Source organism: Erigeron canadensis, chromosome 8 (genome assembly GCF_010389155.1).
Source record: "Erigeron canadensis isolate Cc75 chromosome 8, C_canadensis_v1, whole genome shotgun sequence".
NCBI lineage: Eukaryota > Viridiplantae > Streptophyta > Magnoliopsida > Asterales > Asteraceae > Erigeron > Erigeron canadensis.
In genome coordinates this window covers 36835798-36858272 of record NC_057768.1, presented here as the reverse complement: position 1 = coordinate 36858272, position 22475 = coordinate 36835798, and the positions used below count along the sequence as shown (strand labels likewise).

General features: G+C 32.7%; 3 protein-coding genes and 1 long non-coding RNA gene across 4 annotated transcripts; 3 read left to right on the top strand and 1 right to left on the bottom strand.

Moving 5' to 3' along the window:
• Window positions 1-2993: 2993 nt before the first annotated feature.
• On the top strand, window positions 2994-9756 carry LOC122610054 (probable phospholipid-transporting ATPase 8). Its single transcript, XM_043783037.1, is given in 12 exon segments — window positions 2994-3167; window positions 3169-3504; window positions 4397-5739; window positions 6584-6694; window positions 6779-7055; window positions 7161-7249; window positions 7328-7436; window positions 7759-7968; window positions 8061-8186; window positions 8357-8455; window positions 8563-8754; window positions 8977-9756. Coding segments are annotated over 12 exon segments (3549 nt in total). The 5' UTR covers window positions 2994-3110; the 3' UTR covers window positions 9577-9756.
• LOC122610055 lies at window positions 7560-9031 on the bottom strand. The gene is made up of 2 exons (XR_006325443.1): window positions 8943-9031; window positions 7560-7951 (listed from the first exon to the last, which is right to left on the bottom strand). It is a non-coding gene; the product is annotated as an uncharacterized LOC122610055 (long non-coding RNA).
• Window positions 9757-11205: 1449 nt separating the features above from the next.
• LOC122610748 (uncharacterized mitochondrial protein AtMg00810-like) lies at window positions 11206-15092 on the top strand. Its single transcript, XM_043783709.1, has 3 exons — window positions 11206-11209; window positions 13978-14844; window positions 14992-15092. Exons 1-3 carry the CDS (start codon window positions 11206-11208, stop codon window positions 15090-15092), a joined length of 972 nt encoding a protein of 323 aa, XP_043639644.1.
• A 5263-nt stretch (window positions 15093-20355) lies between these two features.
• Window positions 20356-21257, top strand: LOC122580068. Its single transcript, XM_043752338.1, has one exon. The coding sequence runs from the start codon at window positions 20403-20405 to the stop codon at window positions 21180-21182; it is 780 nt and encodes a 259-aa protein (XP_043608273.1). The 5' UTR covers window positions 20356-20402; the 3' UTR covers window positions 21183-21257.
• Window positions 21258-22475: the final 1218 nt, after the last annotated feature.

Sequence of the window (22475 nt, the reverse complement as noted above, 5' to 3'; positions counted from 1 at the left end):
ATATATATATATATATATATATATATATATATATATTTAAAACTTTCACTTAGAATAATACAGTACGTATTTTTACATGTTTTATGTGACAATATACTAACAGTACGTATTGGGTATGTATTAGCATTCACTGGCAACAATATTTTTTTCGAACATTCAGTCAGTCTTATGTGACATTAGGGAAACCTCACCGTATAATGGTAAAGCCTTATACGTACCCTAAATAACGAGATGTTGATCATAAGCCGTTACAAGTATACGGAGAAAAAAATCTTAAGACTTGTCATCCGTAAAGAATGAACTTAAGACCTTGGGTAAAACTTGTAATGCCTCTTACCGGTTGGACTAATTATGATTGGCTAGCAACAGTATTATTTTTCGAAATCGAAAACCAACCTTGATTTTTGACTAATATTATATATGATTCCCAAAATAAGCAATAACAGCTAAACATGGCATGCATTAAATACTGAACCTCATTTCGTATTACATCATTAGGTGATAACTCATTGGATTATTATATTAATTGGTGTTTGGTGATGTTATTTAAAGTTGTTCTGAATATACATGTTTTCTACTTTTGAAATAAGCCATATCTCAAGTGACAAAAATAACCATTTACTTTTTAATTGGAACTAACAATATACATATAAGAAAATAGACAGAAATTCCTTTTAAATTAAAATCAATTGTTATGATTAAAGATTATTATTGAAACTTAACAGTAATTTTAATTCAAAAGTTGAGATTTTCTTAATTTTTACCCCTCAATATATTACTAAGTTGATGCAATCGTCACCCTAAGAAAATATAATTCTATAAATTAATATTAATTAGATATATTCAATTAATTAATTTAAAAAAGGTTTTAATTGTTAACGTTTTTAAAATAGTTGTACTTTTACCATAAAATTTATAAAATAGACTTTTGATATGAAATGAGTAATATTTTTGTGCACGTGAGCTGTATCTATTATTTAACATATTAGTTTAATTATTATCACTAAAGCTTAAACCCTAAACAAGTGAATTTTAATTATTATCACTAAGTGATATAATAGTCACTAAAAATTAACATAAAAACTATCAAGATCAGTATATAAAATCATGATTCTAAGTATCCAGGAACTACTATTTTAACTTTAAAACAAAAACCCATATTGGTTAGAATTTGTAAACAAATAAGAAAATGGTTAGTTGAAATACTAGTACTCGTACCACTTAAAAAAAGTTACAATTTATATGCATTCGTAATCCAAACTACTCTTATCGGATTGTTGTGAATTTATCATTGTCCTAAAAACCAAGAAACTTACACTAACGATATTTTACAAACTCGATTCTATCCCATTTGCTCAGTATGATGAGACACAAAAGTACACAGACAAATAATAAAAAACAAATTGTAACATATCGTTATGTGTTTGTTTGCTTGTAGAAACGGCAATACCTCACCAAGTTAACCACTCCTCATCTACATCTTCTAAACATAATTATTATTATTACATAATTCACATTACATCACATAATATAATAACAATATATTAAGAATAAGAATATAAGATTGGTATGTATCTAATATTAGGTATAAACTCCGTAAAACTTAATATTTTAACCCATAAAAACCTATTTATATTTATTTATTATATAATATATATTAAAAAAAATATGCGAAAGGTTTTATTTTTAAAGGAGATGATCCTTACACAAAATATTTCTACTATACATAACTTTTTTACATAAAAATATATGCATTATATGGTTATGCCTTAAAATAAGAACACTTAAAAATTACATTTTGATACATTAAAAGTCCATAAAACTAAAATAGTATATAACTAATTATCATTAGTAAGTGTTTAATAACACATTGATTTATCAAAATCGAGAAAATCATGTTTTTTGTTTATGCATACATCTTGGATGCATATTTATCAAAATGGATGCATCTAACAAAAAAAACGTGATTTTTTTTTATTATGACTAATCAATATGTTGTTAAACACTTGAATAATGATAAATTGTTATATACTAAGTTAATTTTATACACTTTTAATGCATCAAAATAATGTTTTTAAGTGTTCTGACCGTTCTTATTTTAAAAGTGTTTTACGAGAGTGTTACCTTATTTTTTACATATCAATATTTTAATATTTTGAATAAATGCTTGATCCCCATGATTTTTATGGTTAAAAAAAAGTATGTGAGAGGTTTTTCACCCAACTTAGGTGCCTAACAGCCTCATATTTCCTTTCCTTATATATATATATATATGTATGAGATGAAATATGATGCTGTTACACTTAAGTTGAGTGAAACACTCCTCACATATATTTTTTTAAACCATAAAAATCATAAGAGTAATGTATTTGTTCAAAATATTAAAAAATTAAGATGTGAAAGATATTTCACCTAATTTGAATACATAACAGCCTCGTAAGCTCATGTAATAAAATAAAATAATATTGCTCATGTGCATAATACAATATTTATACATCTCCATATTGTGTGTATTATGTATCTATATCTCTGTCTTATATATATATATCTTACAAAACAATTTAAGCAGTGAATTAATGGCGGAAGTAAGAGATCTCTAACTGCAACTTCTGTCCAAAGTAAGGAATAATTTTCTTCTTCTTCTTCTTCAGGTGCTCATTTTCAAAGCAACTTCATTCATAAACATATACAGTACAACAAAACACAAAAGAAGAAGTCAACACACACAAAAAGCTGACTTATAGTTACATACACTTTCCATTTCTAGATATATACAGTACATATACATATATAGTTACAGATCAGGTTCAGGAGAGATCTGTCTTCTCTCTGCTATATACATCTTGCCATATTTAGAAGTTAATTTGTTAAACTTAATGTTAGCTGTATTTATAGATATAGATATATAGCTGTAATAGATAGTTACAACTTACAAGGCTTTTGTAATCTACACAGTTTTTTTTTTTTTTTTTTTTTTTTAATGAATGTATTTATCTTTCTGATTTTTATTTAATATGTATTGTTGACTTTTTGGTTTCAGTAGTCAAAATGTATGTACTAAATAATTGTGATTAGAATTTGTAAGGGGAGATTTTATTTTGTGAGGGAAGATGGTGTTTGGTAGGAATGAGAGGGTGCAGTTTAGTAAAATATATTCATTTTCGTGTTTTTCGGCCTTCCACGAGCGATGAACACGGACAGATTGGGCAAAAAGGTTACTCTAGAGTTGTGTATTGTAATGATCCTGATAATCCTGAGGCGGCTCAGTTAAGGTATCGGGGTAATTATGTGTCTACGACTAAGTATACGGCGGTTAATTTTATACCTAAGAGTTTGTTTGAGCAGTTTAGGCGTGTTGCAAATATTTACTTTCTTGTTGTAGCTTGTGTTTCGTTTAGTCCGTTGGCACCTTTTAGAGCTTCCAGTATTCTTTTTCCTTTGCTGTTGGTGATTGGTGTGACTATGGCAAAGGAAGGCGTGGAAGATTGGAGACGTCGGAAACAGGTAAAAAGATTATTTCTTTTGCTGCTTAACGTTTTGGGTTAATAATTTCCAATACATTTATTGCTTGTCTGCGTTATGATGCCCAATTTGCTTAGTAAGATGGAATCTTTAGGGGATAATGGTTTCAAATATCATACTGATATCCTTTAAAATCTGCCCTTTTTTTCCATTGAAGTTTTCAAAAATCTTTGCTTTTAGTGTCTTTATTTGAAGTAATGATCGCGACTAATACGTGTTGTACTGTGTTAGTTGTATACGGAATTGATAGCATCACAGTTGGTAAAAGTACCACGGAAGGGCTAGCATGAGTGGTCGCCCCCTTTCCCCCTTTTCCAGTTTCCGAATAATTAATCTTTTTAGCATAAGTTGCTAAATTTATTCATTTTCGCCTCCTGCAAAATCGTCCGTCAATGTGTAAATTCGGTTTTTAATAAAGATATAATGGTTTAGACATTAATCGGAGCTATAAGTAGTAAACCCTTTGATGAATACAGGGTGGATTTAGCAAAATGTGTTAAGTTTGGTTTATGGTACAATAATTTGGGGCTAAATCCTCAATGATTTTCGTTAAATAGTAAAACAACTTTCAGATAGTTGACTAAAGTGCCATTACGTTGCAACGTGTGTCAAAGTAGGATTATGTGTGTACTCCTAAATAAATGAACTGAAGTCACGATTCTATATTTTTCTTCTATGTGAGGAAAAAAGGCGCAAATATTAGTACTTCCACCGCTTAAAATGATGATTTGCAATTTACTATGGTTTTCAGCATTAAGAAGATTCAGTTACTGCTTTTACAACATCAATAGATGTTATGTGTGTTTTGGGTGGACATATGTATATACTGCTTCTCAAAGTCACATGTTGTCATTCTGAATTTGATTGGTTTCAGGACATAAAGGCCAACAACCGAAAGATCCAAGTTTACAGAGATCATTCTTTTACTGAAACTAAATGGAAAAATTTGCGTGTTGGTGATGTTGTTAAGGTCTACAAAGATGAATATTTTCCAGCAGATCTTCTTTTGCTTTCATCAAGCTACCCAGATGGGATTTGTTATGTTGAGACTATGAATCTGGATGGAGAAACTAATCTGAAGTTGAAGCATGCATTTGATGTCACCGCTTCCTTACATGATGACAATTCCTTAGACCAATTCAAGGCAGTAGTCAAGTGTGAGGATCCAAATGAAGATCTGTATTCATTTGTTGGAAGCTTGGACTACAATAAGCAGCAGTATCCGCTTTCACTTCAGCAGATTCTGTTAAGAGATTCCAAATTAAGGAATACCGAGTATATTTATGGAGTGGTCATTTTCACGGGGCATGATACTAAGGTTATGCAGAATGCTACAGACCCTCCTTCTAAAAGAAGTAAGATAGAGAAGAGAATGGACAAGATAATTTACGTCCTCTTCAGCACTTTGGTTTCAATCTCTTTTATTGGGTCTATATTTTTTGGGATAAGAACAGATAGAGACTTAGACAATGGGAGTTATAGAAGGTGGTATCTTGAACCAAGTCGCACGACTGCTCTTTATGATCCTAAAAGACCCCTACTAGCTGCTTTGTTACATTTCTTGACAGGCCTAATGTTGTATGGATATTTAATTCCAATATCATTGTATGTTTCCATTGAGATGGTAAAGGTGTTGCAGAGCATATTCATAAATCAAGATCAAGATATGTACCATGAAGAAACAAACAGACCAGCCCGTGCTAGAACATCAAATTTGAATGAAGAATTGGGACAGGTTGACACAGTTTTGTCTGACAAGACGGGTACCTTAACGTGCAACTCAATGGAGTTTGTTAAATGTTCAATAGCAGGTGTTGCTTATGGTCGTGGCATGACAGAGGTGGAATTGGCTCTGGCAAAAAGGAAAAATGTTGAGCAGCCTGATATTGGTAATACCTCAAATGTATCAGATGGTGATATTGTGAGCTCAGGCAAATCAATTAAAGGTTTCAACTTCAGAGATGAGCGGATTATGAATGGGCAATGGGTTAATGAACCTCATTCGGATATCATACAAAAGTTCTTTCGAGTGTTAGCCATCTGCCATACAGCTATACCTGAAGTCGACAAGGACACAGGTGAACTTTCATATGAAGCCGAGTCACCAGATGAAGCTGCCTTTGTCATAGCTGCCAGGGAACTTGGTTTCGAGTTCTTTCAAAGGACACAAACAAGCATCTCTTTGCATGAATGTGAGAATGACAAAAAGGTTGACAGGTGAGATACTCTTTTGCATATTCAGATATATGATATTTTTCTTTCTACTCTCTTCTGTGGATATGTGAGCTCATAACCTTTAAGGAAACTGTATGGCTTACATAATTCATGCACTCGTGAGACTAAAACTATCTTTATTTATAGAAGATGCGATTAAACAACTAAGAAAGTTGGTTCCTTCTATTAGCTCTAGTACTGATGTTACCTTGCTCCGGAGGTGGCAAATTGTGCAGATTGGGCTGGTTGGGTAACATATTAATAATGTTTGCGTCAAGACAGGTAAATATTGGTGCGATTTGAGCCATCAACACTTTTGTCCCACCATTAAGCATCCACATTTTGACGAATTTCATGATCAGCAATTAAAACATAAGCCAGAATCAATCCATTGCGGATTGAAATTGCAACTTTTAGTTTGTTCTATGTATTATCCATTCATCCTCCTGCCGTGCAAGGTTCCATATATCATTGATGACAGTAGCAAAAAATGAAAAGAATTACATGCTCTTAGTTGTATCCTTTCTCGGTTTAGCAAGTTATGTATGTCAATAAATATTTTTTGCTAAAGCACTAATAATAACAGAATATGATGATGGAAGCTAATCTACTAAGTTTATATATGTGAATTGTGAAGTTTCCAGTCAGAAAATTGAAAATCAAATGCTTTGTTGAACAAAATTTGACTAAATCAAGTGCAGTGTCTCTAGCTGCTACTTAGATCAACTGATAGGACCCTCTGAGTGATAGAATTGGATGTTGGGAATACGTGATCATATTCTATCATATTCTTTTCATATAAACAAGGAGCTTAATTTTGATACTTCTAATATTTTGTTTTTAACAGATCGTATGAGCTGCTTAATATGATAGAGTTCAGCAGTTCTCGTAAGAGAATGTCAGTGATTATTAGAAATGCAGAGAATCAACTCCTTTTACTATGCAAGGGTGCTGACAGGTTGCTGTCTCTTTCATACAGTATAGTTGGAGCATTCACAAATAATTAGAACTTGCATTCATGTTTAATGTTTTATGCATTCAGTGTTATGTTTGAAAGACTCTCCAAAGATAGTCAACCGTTTGAAGATCAGACAAAGAATCATATCAACAAGTATGCCGAGGCAGGTTTACGAACTTTGGTAGTTGCATATCGTCCTCTCAATGAAGAAGAGTATAATGTGTGGCAAGAAGAATTCTTAAAAGCCAAAACTTCAGTCTCGCTTGACCGGGACGATTTGGTAGATGCCGCTGCTGAGAAGATTGAAAGAGATTTGATTTTACTCGGTGCTACAGCAGTTGAGGATAAATTGCAAAAGGGGGTGAGCATATTAAGTCTTTCTTTTGATCTAATACTTCCTTATTATTTTCAAAATAGAGATATCTGGTTCGACTATATTTCATGCTCAATGTTATGCTTGTTTAAGGTTCCTGAATGCATAGAGAAACTTGCAAGTGCTGGGATTAAGATATGGGTCTTAACAGGAGATAAGATGGAGACTGCAATAAATATAGGGTAAGATCACATAGTTTATTAACTTTGGTTGGTTTTTGTCAATATCTATGTAAATCACATATACTCTTTTATTTGCAGGTATGCTTGTAGTTTGCTTGTCCAGGGAATGAAGCAAATTGTGATCACATTAGATTCTCCTGATATACATGCTTTAGAAAAGCTAAACGACAGGGAGGCTATCTCTAAGGTAGCTTTTCTTGATGGTTTCCATTACAAAAGTTGATCCGTTGACGTAAACGATGGCCATTTCGACCCATTTACTTATGACTGAATGGACCCCGGTTATGTATTATCTCTAGCACAGATCAAATGAGTAAAAGAATTTTGTTAGCTTACAAGGATAGGGGTCAAATGGGCTGAAAGTCATACAGGGTGTATTCTTTATCCATATAAACTTCTAGGAAGTACAAATATAGTTATATAAAAAGTATAACTTGTTGACTCAATGTGAACCATACAATATGGACATGTTTTGACCCGTTTCCCGACTCGAATTTAATCTATTGTAGGCATCTAGGGAAAGCATAAAAAAGCAATTACGAGAAGGAAGATCACAGCTTGATTCAGCTAAAAATAGCTCTTCCTTGTTTGCTTTAATAATTGATGGGAGATCGTTGACTTATGCTCTCGAGCAAAATCTGGAAAGCTCATTTTTGGAAGTTGCAGTTGGTTGCTCATCTGTCATTTGCTGCCGGTCCTCCCCTAAACAAAAAGCTCTTGTAAGCATTTTATGAACTGTTGTTCAAAGTTTTATTGTCCTTAGTTGACTAAATGCGAATGTGAACTTATTAAAACATTTTGACACTTGCAGGTTACTAAGATGGTAAAAGAAGGAACTGGAAAGACGACATTGGCAATCGGTGATGGGGCAAATGATGTTGGGATGCTTCAAGAAGCTGATATTGGAGTTGGAATAAGTGGCGCAGAAGGAATGCAGGTCTATTTGCTTCCATTGTGTTTGTCTGCTTATAAGTTTTCCTCCTCAATTAGGGGATTTTGGTATTTTTAGATGCTTCATTTTGATGGATATAAATTTAGTAAAGCCACCTAATATTCAAGCAAAATTTAAAGAGTTGGCTGATGGTTGTGTTCTTTTCTGAACTACAGGCTGTGATGGCAAGTGATTTTGCAATAGCTCAATTTCGTTTTCTAGAACGCTTGTTGTTGGTACATGGACATTGGTGCTATAGGCGAATAGCTATGATGGTAAGAACATGATTCTATATCTTATTCTGTTTTACTTAATATATACCGAATGCATGTTTACCTACTCTCAACTAGAATCTAATAGCATTTTTGCTTCTTGAATGTAGATATGCTACTTCTTTTACAAAAATATTACTTTCGGGTTTACTCTTTTTTGGTTTGAGGCCCATGCTGCTTTCTCTGGGCAACCTGCTTACAATGATTGGTACATGTCGTTTTACAATGTTTTCTTCACTTCACTTCCTGTCATCGCTCTTGGTGTTTTTGATCAAGATGTGTCTGCACGACTTTGTCTTAAGGTAATATTTATACATATCTTCGTTGAATGATTACATTTTGTGTGGACGGGTGGGAAAATGGGTTTTGTGTAATGGGTCAAAACTGGCAGGTCTGTTTTAGCCTGCCAACTAACTTTTAAGCCACCAAGTTGAGCAAAGAAACTTGAAAGAAAAAGCAAAAAAAGTTGAGAAAAGAAAAAGAAGTTTACCATGTTCTGTATTAAACCTTTTTACGTTTGGCAGTACCCAATGCTGTATCAAGAGGGAGTGCAGAACATTCTCTTCAACTGGCCAAGAATACTTGGATGGATGTCCAATGGGCTTCTCAGTTCCATGATCATCTTCTTCATTTGCAAGAACTCCACAATCCACCAAGCTTTCCGTGAAGATGGCCACGTCATTGACTATGAAATTCTTGGAGTCATAATGTACACATGCGTCGTGTGGACGGTCAACTGCCAGATGGCATTATCAATCAACTACTTCACTTGGATCCAACATTTCTTCATTTGGGGCAGTATTGTCTCTTGGCACGTATTTTTAGTCATATACGGGTACTTAAATCCGGAATGGTCCACAACAGCTTATCGGGTTTTCGTGGAAGCGTGTGCCCCTAGCCCATTTTATTGGATGGCCACCATCTTGGTGGTCGTTTCAACACTATTACCTTATTTTTTCTATAGAGCATTTCAAACACGGTTTCATCCAATGTACCATGATGAAATTCAAAGGAGACGGTCAGAAGGGTGCGAGATTGAGACTTCTGGTGAGTTACCAGGAAGGGTAAAAAACAAAATGGAACATTTAAGTGAGAGGATGAAGCTTAGCCACAGGGAAATATAGAGTAGTGTTTGGTGTGTTTACTTGTGAGAATCACAAACATAACCTCCTTTGTATGTTTGGGGATAGAAAGAATGTAACATGTGTATGTAAATGCCTAGGGTATATATATATATATATATATTAGTTGTAATTAATGTGATCCATGTTTTTCACTAAAAGCAGTGGTCATGGATTCATGTCTCTATTTTAGTAATCTTATGTCTTATGTGCAACGTATAAGAAGGTTTTAGGTATTTGACATGATCGGGCCAATATGCAAGATAAGATTATATGGGTCAGTGGGTGAGTCTAAGCTAAAACCATTACAAGCCCAATCAAGTCAAAAATGACTTAATAACAACCATGGGGCCAATTTTCCTTACTTAAATAGAGGAACATGAACATACTTTACTCATATGTTTATTCTTTGGTGGGTATTTTGAGTGTAGGCAAGTCAAAGGCCCTTTGGTCACAAACTCACAATTAGGCCTAGTAGTCGAGACTCGGGAGGCAACTACACCAGCGAGCATCAAGTGTGGACTCTGGGTAACATGTATAAAATTGTTATTTATTTTGACAACATCATAAAAAAGATATATAAAATTGTTTTTTATTTTGGAAGGTGCAATTAAATTTGTAATGTTTGATTCTTTATTGGTAAGTATTAACGCCAATGATGACTAGTACAACTGGTCAGAGGCATCCCATGTTTTACTAAAGATCTTGAGTTTGATCTTTAGGGATGACAAGTCTTGGGTTTTTTCCGCCGTATACTTGTAACGACCCATGATCAACATCTCGTTGTTTAGGGTACGTGCAAGGTTTCACCATTATACGGTGCGATTTTCCTGATGTTGCAACCCGACTTAGTGTTCGAAAAAAAAATTAACGCATTGACGGGATGTAGAAAACATATTAGTATTGTTAACGAATTTATGAACCAAACGTGCTAACCACAATCTAAACCCATTCGATTCAATGTTTTGTTCGTGTCAACTTTTATGTGATGGGTTATAAGAGAATGCCAACCCAATAGACATGTCGACACAACAAACACGTTTAACAAATGATTCAAGTTTTGATTGATATTTTTACCATATATTAGCGATTTTAAAAATACAAATTAAAACATTAAACAATCACAATTCACATTCCCAAATGATTATAAAAGTTATATGATTGTTTACTTTTATCTAGTTAAGTTTGAAATTTTATTCAAGTTCTAAATCATACGATCGGAAGTATATGATGATTTCACAGCTAATTTAATCCATGACTTCGCGTCTTCGTACGCCTTATACATAGCCTAAAATTCACAAAAATATACCACCACCGACATATTGTGTTGAACACCACTAACATCGTTTTCTTTTAATAAGTTTTTGGTATAGTGATCTACTGAATAGGTGAGAGGACTCTGTTTAGTAAAAGTTTCAGGTTTAAATCTTATTACTGACGCTTAATTACTAACTTAGAGAAAAAAACTAGCTATACTAACAAACTAATATATGACATTAAAAAAAGAAATCATTTTTTTTTGTCATAAACACCCAACCTCATGTCGTGGCTTTTTCCTATCAATTATATAGAATCCATGTCCGTAGAGGTAGAGGGATTATTGGTTGGTGCGTTAGGGACCCAAAGATAAAGATGGGTAATGAGTGTTTCGGGACACGAATGCATATATCGTATTAATTGATCTAGTTGTTGTTCGTGACTCATATGTAAAATGTTTGATAAACCTTTGATATAAATAAATGTATTTATCTATATATCTAGTTGGGCTCGGGTAATAAGAAAGAAGTATGTCCATACACGTGTGAATCCAACCACTAACCACCAATTTCTGTCAGTTAGTACATCAGTCGATCTTACTTATCCATCCAATTACGTATATGGTTTTTGGATTGCAATTTTATGTTTCAAAAATGGATTTTTTTAACGTGTGTTAGTTTTTGAACTTTGTTTAATTAAGATATAGGAGAAATTGTGTTATCATCATATAACTTTCACAAAACACAATTTTGAACATCCATATTGTCGGTATAACTCATATTGAATTGGAATGAATGCGGTGAGTTCTGTTCGATCAAAATTTGCCGATTTGAATCTTTATACGAACAATAATATTTCTACACGTGTACGAACATGATTCAATATTGTTTTATAAAACATATTATGGGAACTTATTAATAGATTGTCTCTTCTAGTACACGTGTATGAACATGATTCGTTCTTAAAAGACATGGGAAATGATTGACGGAATGGCAAAGGGATATTTATGGGATTTGATTGATCATATTCAATAACGGGATGATATACACATCATAATGTGTGGTACAACGACTAATTACCCTACAAATCAGCTTGCATACATTGTATACACATGCCATAGGTGTCGATGATGCTTGTATCCGCCATACACGTATCAAGATTTAAGGTTTTTGTAAATTAAATGTGACAGAGCATTTTGATCGGGACAAATTTCAATTTTTTATGTCTTGTTCAATTTACATCGACAGAAAATCACTATTCATGCAGTTTTCATATCTTATATTAACTATTGGGTCCGCACGTATTGATACGGTTTCGTTATGATAATGTGTTTATATTAAATTTACATCCATTTAGTTTAAAATCACTCTATCATAGATACCTTTTCCTAAAAGCTTCTATGCGTTATTTTCAGATAATACCGCAAGCATGTTCAATAGTCTAAGGGGTCTGCAAGGTCGTAAGAAATGTATATTTATTTAAGCCGAATACAAAGAACCCAAGAAGGAAATGTATGTATTTAATTAAGGTGAATACCAAAAACTCAAGAATGAAAAAAATGTGCTCACAAAAAGAAATGTATATTTGTTAAGATGAATATAGCAAAAGTCCAAAAGAAAAAAATGCGCAAGAAATGAAAAATAAAGAAATTTAATAAAAAAACGGAACGTGATGTGCCAAAATTCAAACGGTGGTATGAAGATTTAAGGTCAATACGAAAATCTATAAAGAAAAAAAGTATGCAAGAAACCAATAATAGAAAATGCGATGCAACAAAATCCGAACAATTATACAAAATACGACGTACGACCAATCAAGTGGCGTGACGTGACATGAGATGAGTAGTGCTACGTGCACAAAGTAAATAAACATGCACTATTAATAAGTAGTGCATGCATATTAATATTTTATATAATATAATATTATTTGATAAATGGTCTAAAAAAAATATATTATTGTAACGATACAAAAAAAGTTCAAAAAAATTAAATAATATTAATTATTAATATTAGTTTTTAGATCAAATTTATCAAAATAAAAATATTTATAGATACATAAGTACTTCAATACTTATATATGTATATATCTTAGAATTAAATTATATATTCGTTTCTGTTTGTCAAAAATACATTAAATTAAAAATAAATCCAAAAATCCTTTTTAGGACTAACATAAAGATACGAAGCTCTAGAAAAAACAAATTTAGATCCACATATGTATTGCACGTATTGTCATAGAAAGTGGATGCATTTTCTAGCTATATATACACAAGAAGTCTTCTAGATAATGTTGTTGGAATGGTAGGTCTTTGCACACTATCTATATGTATCACTCAACGCCTCGAGTATTCTAGATATTAAAGAAATCCTCTAGATGATCCTGAGACTTTGTTGTTAGGCGTGGTTTCTACGTGAAATTTACCAGTTCAACATTAAAGTCAAATTAGGATTAAGTATAGTTTCATTTGTTTTGACGGCATCAATTACATAAAAACATAAACTACTAAAGTTATATTATTCTAATAATTAATTTTGTGTTAATTTGAATGGAAACTTACCTAGCTTAAAGAAATCAGATAGATACGATTCAATTGTGTATATATAACCTATATGTGTTTCTAAATTGTACTTTATTTTATTTATAAAATATTTGGCTATGCTGCAAATTTGAAGTTACGAATATATTTCAATATATTAATATACTATTCTGATCAAATTGCAATCTATAATCTACAATTCGATCAATACAATAGTGTTGCCAGTACTCTCCAACTATAAACTATTACTTTTTGTTACTTTAAAATTTAAATACTGTTCTTTGTTAGAGTGTAAAGCTCGAGCTCGAAACAATGATTGGCTTATTTATCAGCTTGACATTAATAATGTCTTTTTATATGAGGATCTTGTTAAAGATGTTTATATGTTACCCCTCCTGGATATCATTCCAATTCTGACCCTAGGGTATGCAAATTGGTTAAATCTTTGTATGGGCTGAAACAAGCTCCAAGAAAGTGGAATGAAAAACTAACCAGTGCATTGTTTGAAAATGGCTTTGTTCAAAGCAAGAGTGACCATTCCTTGTTCACTAGGACTGTTGGAAAAACCTTTGTTGTATTACTTGTCTATGTGGATGATATAATCATTACAGGTAACTCTGTTGATGAAATTGAGAAATGTAAACTGTTCTTAAGTACAAAATTTTCTATCAAGGATCTAGGGAAGCTTAGATACTTTCTTGGAATAGAAGTTCTTGATGAACAGGATGGTCTTTGTATTACACAAAGAAAGTATTGTCTTGATCTTCTTACTGAATTTGGGCTTCTTGGGTGTAAACCTTCTCAAACACTTATTGAAACCAGGCTTGTGCTTGATAATGATGATATCAAGGGTGCTCCTTTAAGGAACATCACTAAGTATCAAAAACTTATTGGTAAACTCATCTATTTAACTTTTACAAGGCCAGACATTGCATATGTTGTTCACATTCTTAGCCAGTTAATGCATAACCCTCATGACTTGCATTTTAAGTTAGCCATGAGGGTGATCAGGTACTTAAAAGGTTCTCCAGGTAAAGGCATTTTTTTCAAGAAAGAAGGTAACCTCTCCCTATCTGCCTTTGTTGACTCTAACTGGGCCAAGAAGGTGACTACTAGAAAGAGTATAACTGGTTACATTCTCTTTCTTGGTAGTTGCCCCATCTCTTGGAAAAGCAAAAAACAGCAGACCATCTCTAGATCTTCAGCTGAAGCTGAGTTCAGAGCACTGGCTGCTATTACATGTGAGGTAATCTGGGTTCAAAAAATCCTAGAAGAACTTGGGGTGCACAAAACTAGACCTGTTAGCATATTCTGTGACAGTAAGGCTGCGATACAAATTGCAGCCAACCTTGTCTTTCATGAAAAGACCAAACACTTTGAACTTGATCTCTTTTTCATTAGGGAAAAAATTCTTTTAGGAATCATTGAAACAATTAAGGTCACATCTGAAGAAAACAGTTCTGATATCTTTACAAAAGGTCTTCCCCTAAACCAGCACCAAAAGTTGTGCATGCAGCTTGGACTCTTCAACCCCTTCTCATGATCAAGCTGAGGAGGGGTGTTAAATTATGCACCTTGATCAGTTTAATTAACTTAGTATGTTTTATTGTTTTATTTTGTACCAGTTTATAAGAAGAAAGACTATTTGTGCTACATGCTACAAGTAAGGAACTGGAGGGTTAAAGATGTTAGAAGAAGAAAGAAGAGGGAGCTGACTGGAACATGATTGCCTATATATTCTAAGTGCTACAGTAATTTAGGGTTACACAATATACATCTCACTTTGGGCGATTATTACTGTTACCCAGAAAACCATATTCTCATATACATCATCATCATGTTTGTTCTGTGTAACACCCCGAGCTACGCTCGAAATACTACCGAAAAGATATAGCGTATACATGGGATTATCGTAGAACACGAACTATATGAAAATAAAGGGATTCGGTGAATCCATCATCAACAAACCAGTACATAAAGCATAATGCAAATAGGGGCAAATGAATCCTTGATCCATGTAAGCCTAAGCCCAAACTCTAGCGCAAGCATCCATCAACCATCACGTCTTGGATTCACAAGGTTACCTGAAAAGTGTACTAAACAAGGTCAACACTAGGTTGGTGAGTTCGTAGGGGAGAATGACGAGGATCTAATGCCAAAGCCATTCACAATATGAACAAAGCTAATGAGCAAGGAACACACTTACAGTAAGACCTTAAGAAGGCACAAGTACTCAATATATAGGTTGGCTCGTAGCGCAACCTGGACCCACATATATCCATTGCACAATTATATCATAGCTAGAACACACATAATGCACAAGAACACAGAATATCGACATCAACAAATATCCATCAAGTTCTAAAATGTCAAACATGTTCATCAATGTCCCTCGATTGTTCTCATGTCATCCAATTGTCATCAAGTATGTATAGCACCTGTTTATTGCACATGCACACATTGTCCCTCTATTGTCATCGATATTGTCATCAAGTACATAAGTACTCGTTTAATGTCATCAAGTACATAAGTACCCGTTAAATGTCATCAAGTACGTAAGTACCCGTTTAATGTCATCAAATCCATCATGTCCATCAACTCAACCATGCACAATGCACATACATTTCATACGACTTTACATTTAAGGAATCTTAGATGTTTGTATACAGGGTCACCTGCAACCTTCCCATCACATCTGCAACTCATTAAATGTATCATCGTCTTCCACGTATGTACAACTATCCTAATCATAGATAAATCAATCATACTCGAACAATCCATAATCAATCAATATCCATCAATGACCCTCACATATGTATTCACATAATGAACTACGCAAGGTCTTTAGAATACACCTAGTAAACAAGAACTAGTAATAATGATATCGATAAGTATCTAACAAGTTCTATAATGCCAAACATGACTATCAATGTCCCTCAATTTCACTCAATTGCACGTAATGTACCTTATTGTACTCAATTGCACGTAATGTACTCCATTGTACTCAATTGTACATAATGTACTTCATTGTACTCAATTGTACATGACCATCAATGTTCACCCAGAAACAAACACCATGTGTATATACTTTGTACGATACTACTTTTGAAAGGCCTTTGATGCTTATATATAGGGTCACCCGCAGCCTTCCCACCATATCTCCAACCTTTCGAAGGTATTATCGTCTTTCCATATATACACAACTAACCTAAAAGTCAACCAAACACGTACATACAATAATCATATAACAACCAGGTATTTACACGTTAACAATTTCATCAATCAAACAATGTCATCACTTAAGACACACAACATATGCACAATCAAGTCATGTCATCATCAAGGAAATCAAACGTATGCTCAATTGAACGATGTCATCAATCAAGGCAACACATAATTGCACAAACAACAAGTTAACACACCAAGGTTGTACACTTTTCAGCCCGAATCTCAAACGAGTAGGGAGTTACGGAACTCACCTTGATCGGCAATAGCAAGTTAATATCAAGCTATGAATGCCCAAAGGTCGTCAAAAGTCCACAACCTAACAATATATGTCACAATACAAGACATGGTCAATACTAGTTATACTATACCACAATTTCCCCTAAAGATGTTTTATAAGTCATTCGAGAACGTTTAAATGACAAATAAAGAGTTTTGGTTAGACACGGTTCAATGACTTAGCACCAAAATTACACTTGAAAATCAAAGTGTTTAGAAATGTGTTTAATCAATTTTGTTAACCTTAGTATGTTAATATAAGACCAATAAACAAGTTTTGGATCATTAAAGTCGACCGATAACCAAAAGAAAAAGTTGGGGAAGGAACAGAAAGACTGCGGCCGCTCACACGGTCGGCCGTGTGAGCGTCTGCAGTACGGGAAGAACTGGGCACGTAGCACGACCACAAGCACGGTGCATCTGTCTGAGCGGCCGTGCTCCGACTGGGCAGATTCTTGACTTCAAGATCGACTAAGGAAGCTCCAAGACACATTTTTATGCATAAATCACCATATTTTAACATCATTGAACATAACCCATATCATAATCTTGATTCATAACATCAATTTTGACTCAAATCGTTTGTTTGACCCAATTTATCCACCTTAAAACCCTAATTTCGATCCAAACCGTTTTTGACCCGAAATTTAACCCAATAACACTTATATTTGACCAGGAACATGATTACAAACATAAAATGATGATTATAGGATGAGTTTCACTTACCAATCTTACACCAAAAGCTCAAACCCGAATTTGACCCGATTAGAAGTTTCCTTGCACTTTCAAGACTCAATCTTTTGATAGGTTATTAAGATGATGATGATGGTGAAAACCTCCAACAAAACTTGCTTAATCTTCTATTAAGAGGTAAAAATCTAGAGGGAGGGAGATATATGTGTTTGTGTGTGTTTTTCTTGGAAGAGAAAAGAAAGAGAAGAAGAAGATAGAAAGAAATGGGTGGAGGTGGAGGAATTAGAAGGGGGGCCGACCTAGAATCCAAAAGGGTAGGCTCCCGCTACGCTAAATTCGACAAATAGCTAAACGTTAACCATTTAAGTGCCAAAATGAACTCACAAACATATTTTAACTTAACGTTTCGCTAAAGCTCCCTTATTCGCCCAAGTTTTTACCTTGATTTACAAAAGTCATTTAATTTAGTTATTAATTTAATTGTTTTCAAATTGTAAGCATCGATTAGCACGACTAATGATCTCGACACACACACAAGTCCCAAATTGTACGACAAATTGTTCTATATGTACACATTGCACATAAATGAACCCCTAAAAGACTTAAATTATATTACTAACTAAATTGTTAGCCAAGTTACACAAATAGTCAACGGGTCAAAAGTCACGGTTGTTACATTCTGATTGTAATTCTGATCATGTAGCTATGTTGTTGTCCCTTATCCTTCACTATAAGTGTTGGCTATTGTAATCTTTTATTGTTCTTGTTTATGTTTGATACCCTTTATTCTGTTTAATAGAGTTAATCTTTCGACTATATTGTGATAATCTTATTATTTCATCATTTATGGCCACCATTATAAAATGCGTAAACCTGTCAAAAAGATAATAATCGAATTTGTTAAAGTTCGGGGGCAACTTCGTGAGAGTTGATAAATTTTATTTCATTGCTACCATAACTTTTGAATTCAATTATGGCCTTATATAATGCTTAGTACTCTCCAACGATAAACTATTACTTTTTGTTACTTTAAAACTTAAAATACTGTTCTTTGTTAGAGTGTAAAGTTCGAGCTCGAAACAATTAGCAAACATGATTAAAATGGCTTGATTGTACATTTGTATTTGCGATCCATCGTGCATTGTTTATAACCTTTATTCGTTACTAGCCTTTTCCTAAGTATTGAATAAAATATGTCTTGCCGTAGGTTAAAAATGTAAAAATAAAGGAGAAATTAAAGAATAGTACGTTAATAAAATTAGACAAATATATATGCCGAGTATAAGTTTGAGTGTGAAAAATGCTTCTCGGTAATATAATGTTGAAAAAAAAAAGCGTAAAACAGAGATTTGTTATTAATCTGTGCGTAGTATTTAAAGCGAAATGTAAAACCTTTTTCCAGAGTATGTAGCTAGCTAGTAGCACTTTTTTTCCTTGCTTGCCACACAACTTTCACATCAATATTGCATTGGTTGGTTATCCCTAAAAAGTCAACTTCTTTAGATGACAAAATCATAATAAATTGATATGTGGAATATATTTTTAAAAACTTAAGTCTAATAATTTTTTTAGTTTAACATGTATATTATATTTATTCTCTTATTATCTCATCTCTTTAATATTGCATATACCTTGATCACGTGCTTAAGAGCACAAAATAATCTTGTTAATTATATCACCTATGTTTTTTTTAATCCGAGACGACGATCAGGTTGGATCAATATACATTGATCGATCACAAAAGATTGTATCATATATATAAAAAAAAAGGTTATTAAATATTTAAGTACATATATATAAAGGGGGAATCTTTACATAAATGTGAGCAAGAGTATTATATATATATATATATATATATATATATATATATATATATACTAGATTTTAGACTCGTGTCTAACACTGGACATGAGATTTACGATATTATCAATATTAGATTTTTATACATGTAAGTCATAAAAGCTTATAATGTTGAAGATATACGGTTCTAAGTGTTATGCTTTGCAAGTTTTAGTATAATAATCACATGCTCGTTACTGTCTTAGGATTATTAGAATTTTTAATTTATAATTAAAATAAATGATGAGGTAAGCGGGAGTCTATTTGATGAAATTGAGCGATTTGATTGGTTAATAAGATATTAGTTTAATTGTCTTATAATATAGATTAAGATTAAGATAAGATTAAGATTCTTTATTTTTCGTATATGCATCATGATAATTACTAAAAAACACTTTAATAAAAAATAATAGTACAATTACGCTTAAAATCTTAATATATTTACATTAAACTTTATTTATTTTTAATTAATTGATTTTACATGTATATGATACAACATACTATTGGATATATATTAGTTATTATTTAAATGGATATATATTAGTAATTATTTTATTAGATATATATTAGCTATTATTATATATTATCTTAAAATTATTGGGTAAAAAGTGTAAATTTGTGATGGAAAAAAAAAGAGTGTAAATTAAAGTCAAAATTGAAAAAAAAATTCAACATTAAGAAATCAAAAGCTATGATTGGTCGATAAGTTATTAGAACTGTGTTTTAGTATAATAAAAAATTTTTTTTTTTTTTTGGAAAGGAGCAAGAGTATTATAGTCCAACAAATTGAATTATTAATTCTATTATTGACGTAAACGATTACGTCGAGCTGAAATTATTTCATTAATTACTTAATTTTTTTTTAAAGGATTGCAAAAGAAGCCATCACAAAAATTCCACATCTATAAATATCAGGTGTGCTACCAAATACACTTTATCTCATTCATCATCTAAATTGTTTTATCTTCCAAACACCAATTAACAAATATATATCTTCAAAATGCAAACACAAATGAAAATAGAAGAATCTGAAATCTCACCTAGCTTCAATTGTTACTCTTCGGATAGTTTAACATCCAAAGCTGTCGATAAAGTCATCCGTGAAGAGCACGCTCGACTTAACGAATTTGGATCAGGTGTTGTGGAAGGCAACGATTTTGAGTTTTCGGTGGTATTTAGCGACGAAGAGGAAGTATGGGCTAGTTTTCCTGTTTTCAACCGTGATATTTTGTTAAATGATGAAATAAATAATAATATTTCTAAGGATGGTTCTGCTTTTATAACAACTTCGTTAGGAAACCTTTTTATTGATAATGATCAAGAAGAATCGTCTTCGTCGTCATCAGAAGTTGACGAATTGGAAAATATACCTTCTGGCACATTTTGTATTTGGAAGCCTAAGACTACCAAGGACGGTGGTTCGTCACCGGGTATGAGTAAATGTAAAAAGAGTAACTCAACGGGATCAACTGTATCTAAAAAGTGGAAAATTCGGTGTTCATTCAAGAGGTGTAATAGTGAAGGCAAGGAGCCCATGGTGTCGTTGCTAACTCCTCCTCCTAACAGTAATAATAAGAAGATCGATAGTAGAACTAGTCCGAAACGAAAACGGATTATTTCTGGCAAGTTAAAGACGCAAACTCCGGTTCACGAATTGTTTTACGTGCAAAGACGAGCCGAGAACGAAATGGGTAAAAAGAAATCGTATCTACCGTATAGAAAGGATATGTTTGGTTTGTTTGCAAATGTCAACGGCATGGGCAAAATGCTCCCTTTCTAGTCTTACTTTTAAATAATCTAACTCGGTTTTGTATATTTCTGATCATTGTAAATATATTTCGATGAGATTTTTTAATATAAGCATGCCACACACGAGTGGAATTGTTTTCTATTTTTAATTTCCATATATAAGCCCAAATTATGATCAAGAGTCTAATTAAGATGGGGAATTACTACTACAATACAATTTGCATACGGGTTACTTTTACTTTTTCAACCCGGCCAATATAAGAAAGTTTTGTTACGGGAATTGCAAAACTCGTTATCCCGTTTTGATAATTACATCAATTACTAGATGTTAGCTTATTTATTCCTGTTTCCGTCTTATGATAGGCTAGGCTAGGCTATCATCCGCTGAAGGTATTTAATTGATCTGATTTGACTAAATCAGATTCATAAGTCAAACATACACCCTACATGATTTTACTTTATTAAATAACAATTGATCTGATCGGTAATAGGTTTTCTCTTAAAAAAAAACAAAGATTGATATTTTCTCTTGATAATTTCGTAATATTTATATACATATAATCTCTTTTGTTTTATTTTTGTTAAATTACTATAACACTCATTTTTAGATCAATCACATTACATTAATAATCACATAACTACCACCACCACGACCCGATGCCGCCATCACCACACAGCCGTACGTGTCGCCCAATTGCCCAAACATGTCGCTAGCAAATCTATTAATAATTGTAGATACTACAAATAATGTTTCATTTGTCCACACTTTTAGTTAGTATGAACAAATTAAAAATTTTATCACGCTTTTATGTGTGTAATAAATATGTAAAACTAAAAGTGTGTAAAAATTTCTCCACACTAAAAAATGTGTAGAACTAAAAGTTCTCACTTTTTAGTTTGGACTTTTATAACTATTTTTTAACATACAATCTGTCCACGATAACTGCATGAACAAATAGGGTGTTACAAAATAATTATGAAAGTCCACACTAAAAAGTCTGTAGAATTAAAAGTTCACACTTTTTAGTGAAGAAATTTCTACATATTTTTAGTTTTATATATATATATATATACACACACATAAAAGCGTGATAAAATTTTTAGTTTGTTCATAATAACTAAAAGTGTGGACGAGAGTCTTAAAAATTTGTGTTGTTAAATGAGATATGCGTGGTAATCTACAAGCAGACGTTTAAAACATTTTTGAAAAAGCTTAAACCACATCCAAATGTTTATAATTTTAATTATAATGTTAGGTGATTTATATGTATAAATAAAATAGTAGTTCAAGTTCAAAGTAAAATGCGAAACCCACTCCCAAATA

Excerpts from the sequence above, each read along its gene's own strand:
- LOC122580068 (XM_043752338.1), top strand. The coding sequence starts at position 20,403 with ATGCAAACACAAATGAAAATAGAAGAATCTGAAATCTCACCTAGCTTC.
- LOC122610748 (XM_043783709.1), top strand. Across the intron at positions 14,845-14,991 it reads TTCTGATATCTTTACAAAAG|TTTATAAGAAGAAAGACTAT; the intron begins GTCTTCCCCTAA and ends ATTTTGTACCAG.